Source organism: Alosa sapidissima, chromosome 3, assembly GCF_018492685.1.
Source record: "Alosa sapidissima isolate fAloSap1 chromosome 3, fAloSap1.pri, whole genome shotgun sequence".
Classification (NCBI taxonomy): domain Eukaryota; kingdom Metazoa; phylum Chordata; class Actinopteri; order Clupeiformes; family Clupeidae; genus Alosa; species Alosa sapidissima.
Window position 1 is genome coordinate 17,888,684 of NC_055959.1, and position 13,237 is coordinate 17,901,920.

General features: G+C 43.1%; 1 protein-coding gene across 1 annotated transcript; it reads left to right on the plus strand.

Annotated features, from left to right (window-relative positions):
* The first annotated feature begins 879 nt into the window (after nt 1–879).
* Nucleotides 880–11,608, plus strand: cdc42ep1b (CDC42 effector protein (Rho GTPase binding) 1b). The gene is made up of 3 exons (XM_042087976.1): nt 880–1,083; nt 4,406–6,843; nt 9,548–11,608. Exons 2-3 carry the CDS (start codon nt 6,366–6,368, stop codon nt 10,183–10,185), a joined length of 1,116 nt encoding a protein of 371 aa, XP_041943910.1. The 5' UTR covers nt 880–1,083; nt 4,406–6,365; the 3' UTR covers nt 10,186–11,608.
* The last annotated feature ends 1,629 nt before the right edge of the window (nt 11,609–13,237 follow it).

Here is a 13,237-nt window from a genome sequence, read left to right on the forward strand (position 1 = left end):
TCATGAACTTAGAAATTCAGCATCATGTCTAGTGTATGTGAGGCAATGAATCTGCTGTCAAGCCCTGAGCTCTATAGTTCAGGCGATCATCATGCCAGCCGTTTACAGCATGCCCCGCAAATATATTGCAGTTCTGTAAGCTTTATAGGACACATTTGCAATATTCTCACCTTCCACAATGAAACATGAGCTACAGCTTACTATTTCAGGATTGCTTTTTCAGAACAGATTATCATCTATTGTGATTTGCCATTATTTCTCCTACTATTCAATCAATTGCAGCCAAAGAAAGCAGGGTAAAACATATAGAGGGTGCTTTCTCCGAGTCAGGGCCAACTGGTTGTCTAGATGAGCGTTCACTCTTTTGGAAGTTCATGTCAAGCAAGACAGAGTGTTGCTTTGTAGCTGGAAGGTCCCACCATGTCGGAGGATGAGCTACGAGGTCAGGTTTTGTGACCCCCACAGGCTCCAGCTCTCATCAGATGTGAAGCTGCCACTGGGCTGGATGGTGGGAGGTCAAGAATCTTCACAAGATTAGCCTCATCTCTAACTACACAGGAATTTGGAAACTATTTTACTGGGCATGAGAGCATGTCGAATTCTTGGTCATCTCAGCCAAGGTCGCATCCTGTAGGAGAGTCCATGCTACTTGTGTCAATTCCAAAATAAATCTAGATATAGTTTTAAATAGAGATGAAACTCTATTAATTTTCAGGATTATATAACTTATTCATTGCCACCACCGTCATGTAATGACCTGTCCTATAGCCATATTTTTTCTGTTCTGTTAAATTAGCCTAATATCATTTTTTTTAGAAGACAGTATTTTCAAAAACATGCCACATGAAACTTTCATAGCTGTACGCTCGGAGCTGGGGACTTGACTTCGACAGCCAAGTCTGCTGATCTGACAACTGTTCTGTCGCTTTGCCACCGACCGCCCCTTTATCCGCTACTCAATTTCTCAAGAGTTGCAAGGCTCTGCATACCAAACAAGACCACTTGATCCTGCACTGAACGAAACGAACTTTAAATCCAATTCTCACCGAAAAATATGTTTGCTTCACTTTGTCCGTATTTTAGGTAAGTTCTCTTTGACTTCATTTCGAATGTAAATATTGTAGTCGTTGTCCAAGTAGCCTACTGATAAAAAATATTACAATGATGATGTAAAACTAGTGAACAGTTATAGGTAAGATTAATTGTGTCCATTTAAGCAATACGCAATTACGCAATATTTATGACTAGCGGAGTTAAACATAGGGTTATAAATTGAAGGAGTGTGCTAGGCTATTTTTAATTAGATTAACTCAACTCGTACACCTAGCACTGACAACATCAACAATGAAATCTAAAGTTGATAGGCTGTATTTAAGGGGGGGGGGGGGGGGGGGGGAGATGGTATTTATGGATATGTGCCGATCCGTGCAAAGATCTGTGTGCGTGTCACAGGGTGATTTTGTGCATAGCCTATGTTCACATTTGTTGTGCATTTGACTTATGTAATAGCTGCGTGGGTAGGCTCTACAATGTTTACTGCTGAGACAGTCAAAATAAAATATCAATTAAAAAAGAGCAAGAGTATGTTGTGCAGTAATATGTCATTCATTGCTTGCATCCTCAACCTTCACATATGAGCACGTTTACTGAGGTTGTCCCTTTCAGTACTGCTGTGTATTGAAGTCCAATGTACCAGTTGCATTAAAACTTTCCAAGGAAGGAAACAAAAAACACATCCAGCATTAATTCAGGGATAATAACAGGATGTCTACATTTACTGCCATTGTGATGGATTGTCCTCTGCAAATACTGTTTACTCCTCAGGATATGAAAAATAACTAGAGAGCTCTCTTCTGAGAGCCCACATATCCATGTCTTGAACTAGCCCAAACATTTCCATTAGTTTTGAGTGAACATCCAAATCAATTGGTCACTGTGCTATTGCCGGTGATCTGACAGAGCAACTGTGCTGGAGCCCTGCCAGTGTCTCAGGTCAGAGAGACTTCAGGGATGCTGAACACTTATAATAACACCCTACTCACTGATCCCAGTTCAGCCTGCAACTTCCACCATCTCCCAAACCTTCCCTGTGAAAGGCATTAAGTGTGATACGACTTAAAAAGCTGACCCTGACTAACGAAACTCTTTCTGTAACATTCCCTCCTGTTCTTCGGATAGGGATGTTGATGAGCTATTGAAGTTGGGGAAATGTCATGTATGGGTAGCCCTAACTTCCTCTGGCTCTTTTGTCATCAGCCACTTTGTGGTCAAAGCCCTTGAATATCCTCAAGTACCGAGTTTGGACACTACTTCCTGTGCAATGTTTACAGATATGCAGTGGCAGAAATGCACCCACTGACACCAAACATTCTGTCAAGCATATTAATATAGCCTCAAATAGTTTCAATGCAAACAGGATGTAAACGATATGTTTGTTTCTTTGAATGGTTAACTGCAAGCAAGATTGCTAGCAGTTGAGCAAGAGGAGGAATTAGAGTTGCCACTTAGGGTGTATGAAGGTTGAGTAAACAGTTGAAGAGAGGGGAGGAGAAGATTGATTTTATGTGTCAGTGTTACAATGTTGCAATGTTTTTCTTGAAATGGGAGTCCTTAGGAATGGTCATTGAACTGAAGCAATGGGGCCAAGTGAAAAATGAATCCTTATCTGGACTGTTTGTCCTCTGGTCCCTTCTATGACTTTGAAGAGTGTGAGAGGAGGGCAGAGGAACAAAGCTAACAGGACTCAGCAATGCAGAGACCATTATGGAGTGAAAATGGAAAGATGGTCGACTCTGAAAAGGTTTAAACTAGGACACACACACACAGACAGACAGAGAGGGAGATAGAGAGAGAGAGAGAGAGAGAGAGAGAGAGAGAGAGAGAGAGAGAGAGAGAGAGAGACCACACACACACACACACAAAACATAAAAGCTTATTTCTTCGTCTCTCCGTCTCTCTCGACACGCACATGCACAATACTGTAGCCACTTGGCTAGTGCTCCAGAGCCACGTAGCACTTGTTGATGCTGACAAACAGCGAGCGATCTTCAACCCACAAACCCACTGGAGCTCCCTGAAATGGCAGCTTAGTCCTCCCAAGAAACCCAGCATCCAAGAGCAGTCATGCTGAGCCACTGTGGCCAAACAGAGCCAGCACTGGCCCCAAGCTCCGCATGCCCTGGCCACTGGTGCCGTCCACTTCAGTGAGCCCTCAAACACCACTGCATGGCCAACATGCACAGAGGACACAGGGAAAAGAGAAGGTTAGGAGGAGAAAATCAGAACAAAAGAAAACAAGTGGAGACGCAATATGTTTCCAATCAGAGGCGTTTGGTTCTTTTATTTGATGGCTTTAATGGAGAGCATCCGGTGGCATTTCTCCCACACACTGTTCCCATTACGCTGCCAGTGCATGCTTACATCTCCACAGCCTGGCAGCAATGTGTAGGTTGTTTACAGATACAAGCAGGTACAATTAAGGAGTAAACAACGTGGTCTTGGGAGTCCACTCATAGTCTGGCAATCTACTTTGTTTTGATCATTTTGATGTGTGTGTATTCCTGTGAGCAATTGAGAGACAGCGTTTTGTGTATATCCTGTGAAATCTTAATGTGCATTAAACGTAAAACTATCCTGGCCTACATAGAAGTTTTCACAAAACTCACGTTTGTGTAGCCACAAGAAACAGCACAAAAACGATGACAGAGCTTACATTCATGTGGCACATATCTGGACTGGTTTATATTCATGTGGCACAAATGGACTGGTTGAGCGCCTGCCCCTCCATCACTGTGGCAGGCCATTCCACAGCAATCAACAAACACAGGGATGTTGGCTGGACGCCACATTCTATGCACTCCAGCATCAGCGCCCCAATCAGAAGACAGGGAAGGGAATCATTAACTAGCCAGGGATCACAGCAAAAAGCCCAGTCGCCACACCTAATTCCACCCCCCCACTCCCAGCCAGAGACGCAGGTTACCTGATGGCCTTCCTCCTCTGGCAGACCTGACTCTTATGGCTCGGAGGCTCCGTCACTTTGACTCCCTGTGACACTAATCCGCTGGGATGCTCTGTGGCCATGTGGGGCTTAGCCAGAGAGGCTCTGGGCACGAGAGGGCCCTCCTAGTAGATCCACAGGTAGACGAAGAAGCAAACTAACCCTGTTAGTTAGCTTGAAGTTAATGTAGAGTAGGGAAGGGTTAATTAATGCACCCATTATTCTTTGAAGGCAGTCGCAGCAGTTTGCATGACACATATAGTAAATGTTCTCCCTTTCAACTGAAATGAGCTCAAGGATATAAGATTTATAATCTGTGCTTTTTAAAAATGTAGTATATCTGGATTGTTATAGAGTGATTGTTAACCATCTGTTTCTCTGTTTCTCACTCTGTGTTCATTTTAGCTCTTTCACACTCTGAAGAAGAGGTTTCTTCTCAAGTTTTGAAGACAGGGTGCTAAGTGGATTGGACTTGTCCAGAGCAAGAGAGCGAGCAAGAGAGAGACAGAGAGCGAGGGGAGGGGAGGGGAGGGTGAATCTAATCCCCCTAATCCAGGAGGCATCCAATCCTGGAGAAGCCCTCTTTTCCTCAGAAGACACAGACAAAATAGTGTGACAGATTACGACACACCAATTAACTGTTTTCCTCCCCCAAAAAATCTTCCCCCATCCTTTCACAGATTAAGTTGAAGGACTATAACGTGTGGGGTCTTGGAAACAAATCTGTACACTGAAGACCAAAAACAAAGGATAAAAGCTTGGCGAGTTTAATCGTGAGGACCAAGAGCAAAGTCTGGACATCTTGTGGAATTTGTAACACTTCTCGGGATAAAAGCTTTTGACGTTGGGAAATGGTGGACTTGTCTTGCTCAACGCTTCTACTGAGAGCTGTGTGTCTTCACGCATCTCCTTTTCCCTTATCATCTCCAAAGACTCCACAGGATCATTGATTGGATAGTGAGGCTGACTAGATTTGTTTGGTGTTTATGTGTTCGCCCTATTATACAATATATGATGTGTGCCACTGCTAGTCACCCATTATAGACACCTATATATTTACTTATAGAAAATATGAGCAAGTGAGTCAGATGATCAAGCTGAGATGTTAATATCACTGCGTAGTCCATTGCTTTAAGATAGCCTTTAGGGTTGGGATTCACAGCTTTCATTTGTCATATGTGGTTTGTGTGTTTCTTTGACTGGCTCCAGTGCCTTTAAACAAAAGAAGTGGTATTGTTCTCCAGTGAAAATAGCATTTCTCAACAGTGTAGTAGTTAGACCTTGTAGGGGCACGGAGATTTACTGTCTTTACTGTCTTGATTGTTGCTGTATTCAACATCCAGACAAGATAGTTCAGAAACAGAGAACACTGAAGGCACTGAAAAAAACTCCCACCTTAAGCAAAAAGGTGCTTTTAAACCTTCAAAAATCCTAATAACTTTCCAAAGTTATTTAAATATGATGAGAGTTTGACACACAGATTGATCTTATGATACCAACGTTCTTAGGCCAGAGAGCACGTTCAGGAAAGAATTTTTATGACGTTTGCATAGAGTGCTGAAATATTGACTCTTGTTTTACAAGTTGCTTGTAAAAGGTAAGCGGCGTGATTAGTGTCTAGACAGGAGGGATGTTTGTAAATAAGGCCTAGCCGAGATCTGGCAACAGTAATTCTGATTTTCTGTGTGCTTCAGGACACTGTGGGGAACTACATAAAAGGGAGAATCGAGATGAATTGCTGAAATTGGCATTCACCGCATTCTCTGAGGGGTAAACAAGTAATTTGGGAGTGCTGAGGTACTTATGTGGAGGAGAGAGACTTTGTAGGTGCCATGATTATAGCCTCTTGGCAGTGCTATTCAATGCATTTATATACTGTTGAGATCCATTTAACTCAGCGTAAGCTCTGAGTGGCAGTGGAGTGGAGTGCTCAATCAGTCTGCAGCGCAATCAGTCCGCACGTCCTCATATGACATAGATGATAGGCCTGGGGTCTTTGGTAGCCTCAATCAGTTTGTAAGAAAAGTTGGTGTATTTCAGGACTGTATGTACTTGGCCCCATTTTATGTTTTTGACACCACAGACTGTCTAAACTGAGTGGCAGGGGGATTTTTGATACTTTTAATGACTACACAAGGCTAAAGTGGTAGACACACTACTACTGCATGATCTACTTTCCAGGGAACTCTAGCAGAATATTGTGAGTGTAGGCTATTTTACCAGTAAAAGCTGAATGGATTTCTCTCCCATTTTTTGAGAAAGACGGGTTGTAGATTTCCTGTGCATTTCCTTGGAATTAAGGGCTATAGTCGGTGCCCTGGAGGATCGGCGTGATAAGAGTATATTTATATAAACTGGTTCAGCCATGAGTCTGGGCAAACTTCCAGGGATTAAGGGACTGGTGTCAAGCTCGCAGAGCAAGCGACGCTTCAAGAGCGACCTCTCTGTGGACATGATCAGCCCACCAATGGGGGACTTTCGCCACACCATGCACGTGGGCCGCGGCGGTGACGTCTTCGGTGACACGTCCTTCCTCAGCAATCACGGTGGTGGTGGTGGCGGCGGTGGCGGCGGTGGAAGCGCGGGGCGTCCCGAGTCACCGTCAGGCTCCACCAAGACCACCCGATTCTTCTCCCGGACCCTGCGCCACGTCCGCAAGGTCCCGCCGCCACGCATGAGGGGGGGCTCGAGGGACTTGTCGCTGCCACCGCCGCCCATCTCGCCCATCATCAAGAACGCCGTCTCACTGCCCCAGCTCAACATGGACCTGGGCAACGGCTCTGTGCAGAGGGCCCTGTTCCCCAGCTCCCTCAGCTCACCGGCGGACTCCCTCTACTCCTACGGTAGGGACATGCGGATGATGATGATGATGATGATGATGATGGTCGTAAGGTGTTGATGATGATGGTGGTGGTAATGATGGCAATATTAATTGACTATGATGATAAGTAAGACCCCGTGCAGCGGAGGGGTCTTGTTCCGCCCTGAAGGGACTTATTTTCCCAATAATGACCGGCGTTCTATACATTATCCCGCTTATTACACGGCTACTTGCCAAAACGAAACAATAAACTCCCCACGATATGACTCTTTAGCCTACATAGCCTAGGCTATAGCCTATTTGTTACCGTTTCATCATGGCTTTTGCTGAGAAACAAATAGTTTGCAACAGCACACGCTGAACTTCAATCAAACATTCTTTAGAACATAGCTGATCAACCGTCTGCTTTCACTTTTGAATGAAGTTCCAGTCCTTGCGTAGTGATATGAAAGACATGAATTAGAAGCACAAAACCCATTTTCCTTGACAGCAGTCTGTTATACTTAGCAACGGTCTGTTATCGAGAAATAGCAGACCACCGAACGTTGGGAAGGCCCATTCAAGTACATGGAGCATTCTTCAGCATTATGAAGAGCCGTGTAATAAGGCAACTTATAGAAGGTGGTTATTTCTCCAGGAATTAAATAGCAAAGTTGCCTTTGTTCTTCTTGACTCATACTCTGTCACGCACACACACTAGGGAATTGCTCAATGTAAGCCCAGCTGTTTACTAAAGGCCAGGGGGCAGTTTCACTGGGGCAAGTGCCGTATCACCGAGCTCAGAGCAAAAGTAAGGTTGGTCCCTACCCTCAAGAGTCACATCAGGGAAAGGAAATAGCCCATAGGCTTACAGAAATCCTAAAATCATCAATCACTTGTACTTGTGTGTATACAAACACTTTTAAAAATGTCCTAAGATACCCCCCCCCACACACACACACACACACTTATCTCATCCTACTTTCCCGTGTGCTAACTGTGTCATCTCCTCTCCCACAACCAAACAAACACGGACTGTTTCTCAGTCACCTGACATCACCTTGGCAACACCTGTATACAATCACTTTGTCAAGGCTTAAACAGTTACACACACCCACACACATGCACGTGGATACACACACACACTAACACACTAAACACAGCTGACAATAAGTGGGCTGTTTCCTCCTCTGATCTGTAAATGTACAACCACATACAGCTCATCAGCGCTATACTAAAGCCCCACAGCACACCCACTGGGCCCATAATACCACTAAGCTATAAAGGGAGTATGTGTGTGAGAAAAGGAGCAAGAGGGAGAGATAGTGATTGTGGGATGTCTGGAATTCCCCCAGTCTCCAGGATCCTTACTCAACGCAAAAGGAATTCACCCCAAAGAGAGGGCACAGAAGGGCCTGGCCTGGCGGGGGAGAGTGAGTGGGTGAGAAAGTGTGTATGGGCTTTGGATTATTATGAGTTAGAGTCACATTTCATTCCATCTGTATAGTCCCTTGTTTTTTGTTTGTTTGTTTGTTTAGTTTTCCCTCACCTTTCTGTTACGTGTCCCTGTCATTCATTCATTGCGTCCTCATAAAAACATGCCCTTGAAGTATAAAACAGACTGTCCCCTCTGGGCAACATTCATCTCCACTGAGTCATCAAGGTGCTTTGGAATGTCTTGTGTCTCGCCCAAATAGCCTCAACAGCCTTGCTTCACATCGCCATCTACTGGATGGAAAGCCAAAGTGCAGTGAGCAAAATGTTTCTCTCGTAAAGATACTTTTTATTTACTACACTTAAATAAAAATCAATAGACTCATGAAAGCTCTACATCATGATATTATTAGGCCCTTACCGGTCAGCTTTTGCAATATGAAAGGCAGAAAAAGTTTTAGTATGGACAACAGCATTGCAATATGGACTGAAAAGCTGTCTGAAAAGTGACTTCATATTCACAATACTGACGAATTATTTTATCTCATTTCAACTCATAGTTCCTCAAGTGACAAAGCCTGCTGCTTTTGGTCAGAATGCATTTGTGAGAACCTGAGTCAGCAATTCTGGCTAATGAGCCATATGCACGGAACACTGTTAAGCCAGCTTATTTATTTCCGGTGAAGCCAGGTGTGTTGTAGCCGCGGCTGTTGTTAATGTCATTAGTTTGGACAAACAAGATATTCAGTGTCAGAGTCAACATGTAAGGAGCAGAATATAACAGAAGATGCCGTTACAGCACAGCTAACGCTCCACCGGAAATTTATGAGCTGGTTTAAGAGCCTTCCGTGTGTAACAGAGGCGAACTGAGCTAGCGTGCTAGTTGCTCATGCTAAATCCTCACACCCCTAACCTTAAGAACGCTTCTAACCGCTGAGTTGGAAGCCTGGGCTTTTAGCTCAGTGGTTAGAGTGTTCGACTCCCATGCCGGTGTGTGTTGGGGTGGCGGGTTCGAGGGCTGTGAGCGACAGACGAACTGAGACACTGACCTTAATAAATGAAACCAGAGTTAGAAAACCCCCTCAATAGCTCAAAGAACTGTGATGGTGTGATTTAAATGGGGTTTTATTGACTCAAAGCAGAAAAGCAGCAAATATCAAACTGATTAAGCACAACTTATTTCCAAAAAAGTATGGTCTTACTGCATGGTGTGGCACATTCCTGAAATCTGAACAAAGTTGGATGCATTGTAGGCTTTTTTGAGGATGTTATTTATTGCTGTGCTGTTTTGGCCTCCTTTTGTCCAACTACAGGTTTACAGTCTGGCTTTGTCACCCTACCCCGCCTATCTCGCCTTGACAAACAGTCCCAAGACTCCTACGGGACGCTATCCCCAGACTTCCGCCACGGCTCTCTCCCGGACAACAGCAGCCTGACGCGGTCAGACTCCCTATCCTCCTTCACCGTTGACCTGGGCCCCTCTCTAATGAGCGAGGTCCTGGGGATGATCGACAGCCCCACCAACAGCCACCGCTGGGACAAAGGCCACAATGACAGCGAGCTGGACGAGGAGCGCAGTGTGTTTGAGTCGGTCACAGAGAGCCCCATCAGGTATCCTGCCAGCGCCGGCGCAGAGGACTCGCCCTACAACGGCAGGGGGCGCTCGTACAGCCAGGAATGGGGTTCCGAGACGCCCAACGGGGACGAGGTGAACAGCAATGGTTCGGCGAGGGCCACTCCAGACGCCTCCTTGTGGTCTCCGGCACGGGAAGAGCCAGCCATTGAAGCGGGGCGGTTTCAGCAGGCTGTGGACGTCCTTGCTCGTCACTATGGAGGCGGCAGCCAGGTGAAAGGGAGGCGATGTAGCAATGAGCCATACAGCTCTCCAACATTCAGCCACAAGAGAGATTCGTGCACCTACCCAGATGACGAGGAAGAGATAAAGGTCTAAATAAATCAGAAGCAGAGATAAACATTTTGTGGTCAGGTAGTACACAAAACACTCAGCCACAGGAGAGAATTGCGCACTTACCCAGACGACAAAGAAGAGATGAAGGTGTAAATAAATCAGAAGCAGACATAAACATTTTGTTGTCAGGTAGTACGCAAATGTCATTACAACATATGACACCTGGAACTAAAAGCGTGGAGTGCAAGGTTCCATAAACTGGTTTATGAACATTTCATTTTTCAGGTGTAAGTCTCAGTAGTCATACAATAATGCTTGTCCATGAGGTAGGAGAGGTCATTAACACAGCAAAGTTGGAAGTATTTCACTTCTTTCTTATGTATGATTTCTTAAAAAGATAAAATATGGTATTATTTCAAATACCAGAAAAGTGGCCTGAGGACAGTAGGTTGCCTAACCTAAACCAAATTCATCACTGCTTCTGTTTATATTAGAAACAACTTTACGTAAAAAAGAATGAATTAAATAAGAATATACTCAATAATAATGTATAATGTACAATGTCAAATAACATTTTGACAACTAAAGATGAAACAAAATGAAGGAAGGCCATGTTTTCACAGGATAAAACTATGTACAGAACTTAACACTTTCCTCAAAACAAGGCAAACAAGGGAAGGAGCATGAACGGCATTCATGTGGTGTTATTTACCAATCCACCTACCAATGACTCACGGGCAACAGTGAAGTGGGCGCTTACTGCCTCACAGATGTATACAGTATGTTTGGAAACTCACCTGGAATGAGGAAAAGCACAATCTGTACTTATTCCCCTTTTTATACAGTGTGCATCATGTATTGTTGTATGTATATATATATATATATATATATATATATATATATATATATATATATATATATATATATATATATATTGTTACTTTATTACCATGTCGACATTATGATGTTTCTCTAATAACTGGATGTAATTCTTTCCCCCAAAAGAAATAAAAATAAAAAAACGGATTCAGATACAGATATTCCCACCCTCTAACACTTAACAAATTCACTAAGGGCTGGTCCCAGTCCTGGAGTAAATGTCATGGTGGATTTTGGGAAATGTAGGGCCATTAGTACAAGTGAAGAGGTCTGCAAGAACTAAAACGTACTGACTAGATGAGTACTAGTGTTGAATATGCAAAACATTTTACTGACATATTTTCTAAACTGTCATAATTAAATCATATAATATTGATTTTTGATTATTTATTTTTTAATCCAAATATACACAATAACAACACATATGTAACATGAAGACCCATTTAAACATGACACATCTGTGTACTGACACAATTAAACGTTTATGTACTTAAAAACAGCAAAGAATGCTGTTTATTGTATGCTGGCTAAAGTGTGATGTTTTAAAACAACCGCAGAAGTGATGGTAAACATATTCTTAACACTGGCCAAATAAACAATTTAAAAAAAAATTCTTTCATACTTTCTGTCTGAGTTGACCAGTTATAAGATTATATAAGATATTATTGACTTGGTGATGCGACTGCAGCACTTTACTGCATCCTCAGTTCCACACTGCTCTCTACTTCATCTGCAGCCTCTGCCTGCTGCAGCACAGTGTTTCCACGGTATCTCCTTAGCAGGCTGAAGGATCTTCATCAATCACTATCAAGGCAAGATGCACTGCTTTGGTACTCAAAGTTTAATTAACAAAATGCAACTGGTGGTTGAAACTCTGAGGAGTGGCCTAGACTAATATTATGAGTGAAACAAGGCCACAAAGCAGGCCACCGCCACAGTCATGCACTATTACCCCCACCTACTGAAAAATGGTTGTTTTTCTGCTGAGGAAAAAAGTAGGGAACAAGGGAACTAGCCAGTATTGGGGACATTACAAGGGTTTTGTGATGACATCATCTATTCCTGTTCTGATATGTCTATATATGTATGCCCTCTCCGAGGGATAGCGCCACTTTACCAACCAATATACAGGACACCATCAGGTGTACTTCTGCTAGATTTTTTCCATACAGTAGGTTACTGTATGTCTGTATGTCTATCTGGAATCTAGGTCATTCAGATTGGCCATGAATCTTAATTGTAAAGTTGATATTACACCGATGGGTGGTGTTCTGCACCACAAACGTTATGTAACAAATTAAATGAAGTCTGAACTGTAACGGATATACAATTGGTGAAGTCTGAAGGTAAAAAATGATCTGTTTTGAAGGAAACCTAAGCTGGGTGATCACGTTTTAATTTTTCTGGGGTTGTTTAATGTCCACTTTCAGGCTAAACTAAGTTTAGAGTACATTACCAGTGCCAAATGCCTTTACATTGGAATTATTTAGTAAAAATAGATTATTAAAGGATAAATCCGGCGAGTTTACAAATAAATCTCCGTTTCTCGAGGTCACTAAGTACTGTCTGTATGTAAAAAAACAACTGGTTTTACCTAGCTCGAGTTGCTACAGTCAGCAGCTAATGTAACCAGGCAGCTACAGCGCTACACTCTGGGGGCATGTCCGTGAGCTCCCATGTACATGCCCCCAGAGTGTACCGTTGTAGCAGCATTGCTGCATTAGCTACTGGCTGTAATAACTCAATCTAGGTAAAACTGATTGTTTTCGGGTTGTTTTCTGTAGCGACAGTACTCAGTGACCTTGAGAATCTATGTGAAAACTCGCCAGATTTCTCCTTTAATTCAAGGAGTGATGAGCAGGATTACACATTAATTCTTTATTGATGATTAATACAATTGTTTTATTTTACCTGCTGTCCACTACCTTACTGTTTACTGATTTTGTCGATTCAAATCATGTTCAGTGGCACACGCTTCAAAGGAAAGTCTCCCTCTATTGTAATTTATACTACGCTTTTCATTGGAACATGGAAAAAGTGTAAGGATGATGAACTGAAAAGAATATCAGCTCTACCATAGTAAACATGTGTTCAACATAGACTTATCTCCCACTTACTCCATCGATAATTTACCGAGACTACTCAACAAAAATACTATTGTTAAAAGTTACTGAATAGCTGTCAGCTATTCATATTTCATTGTATACATCACACA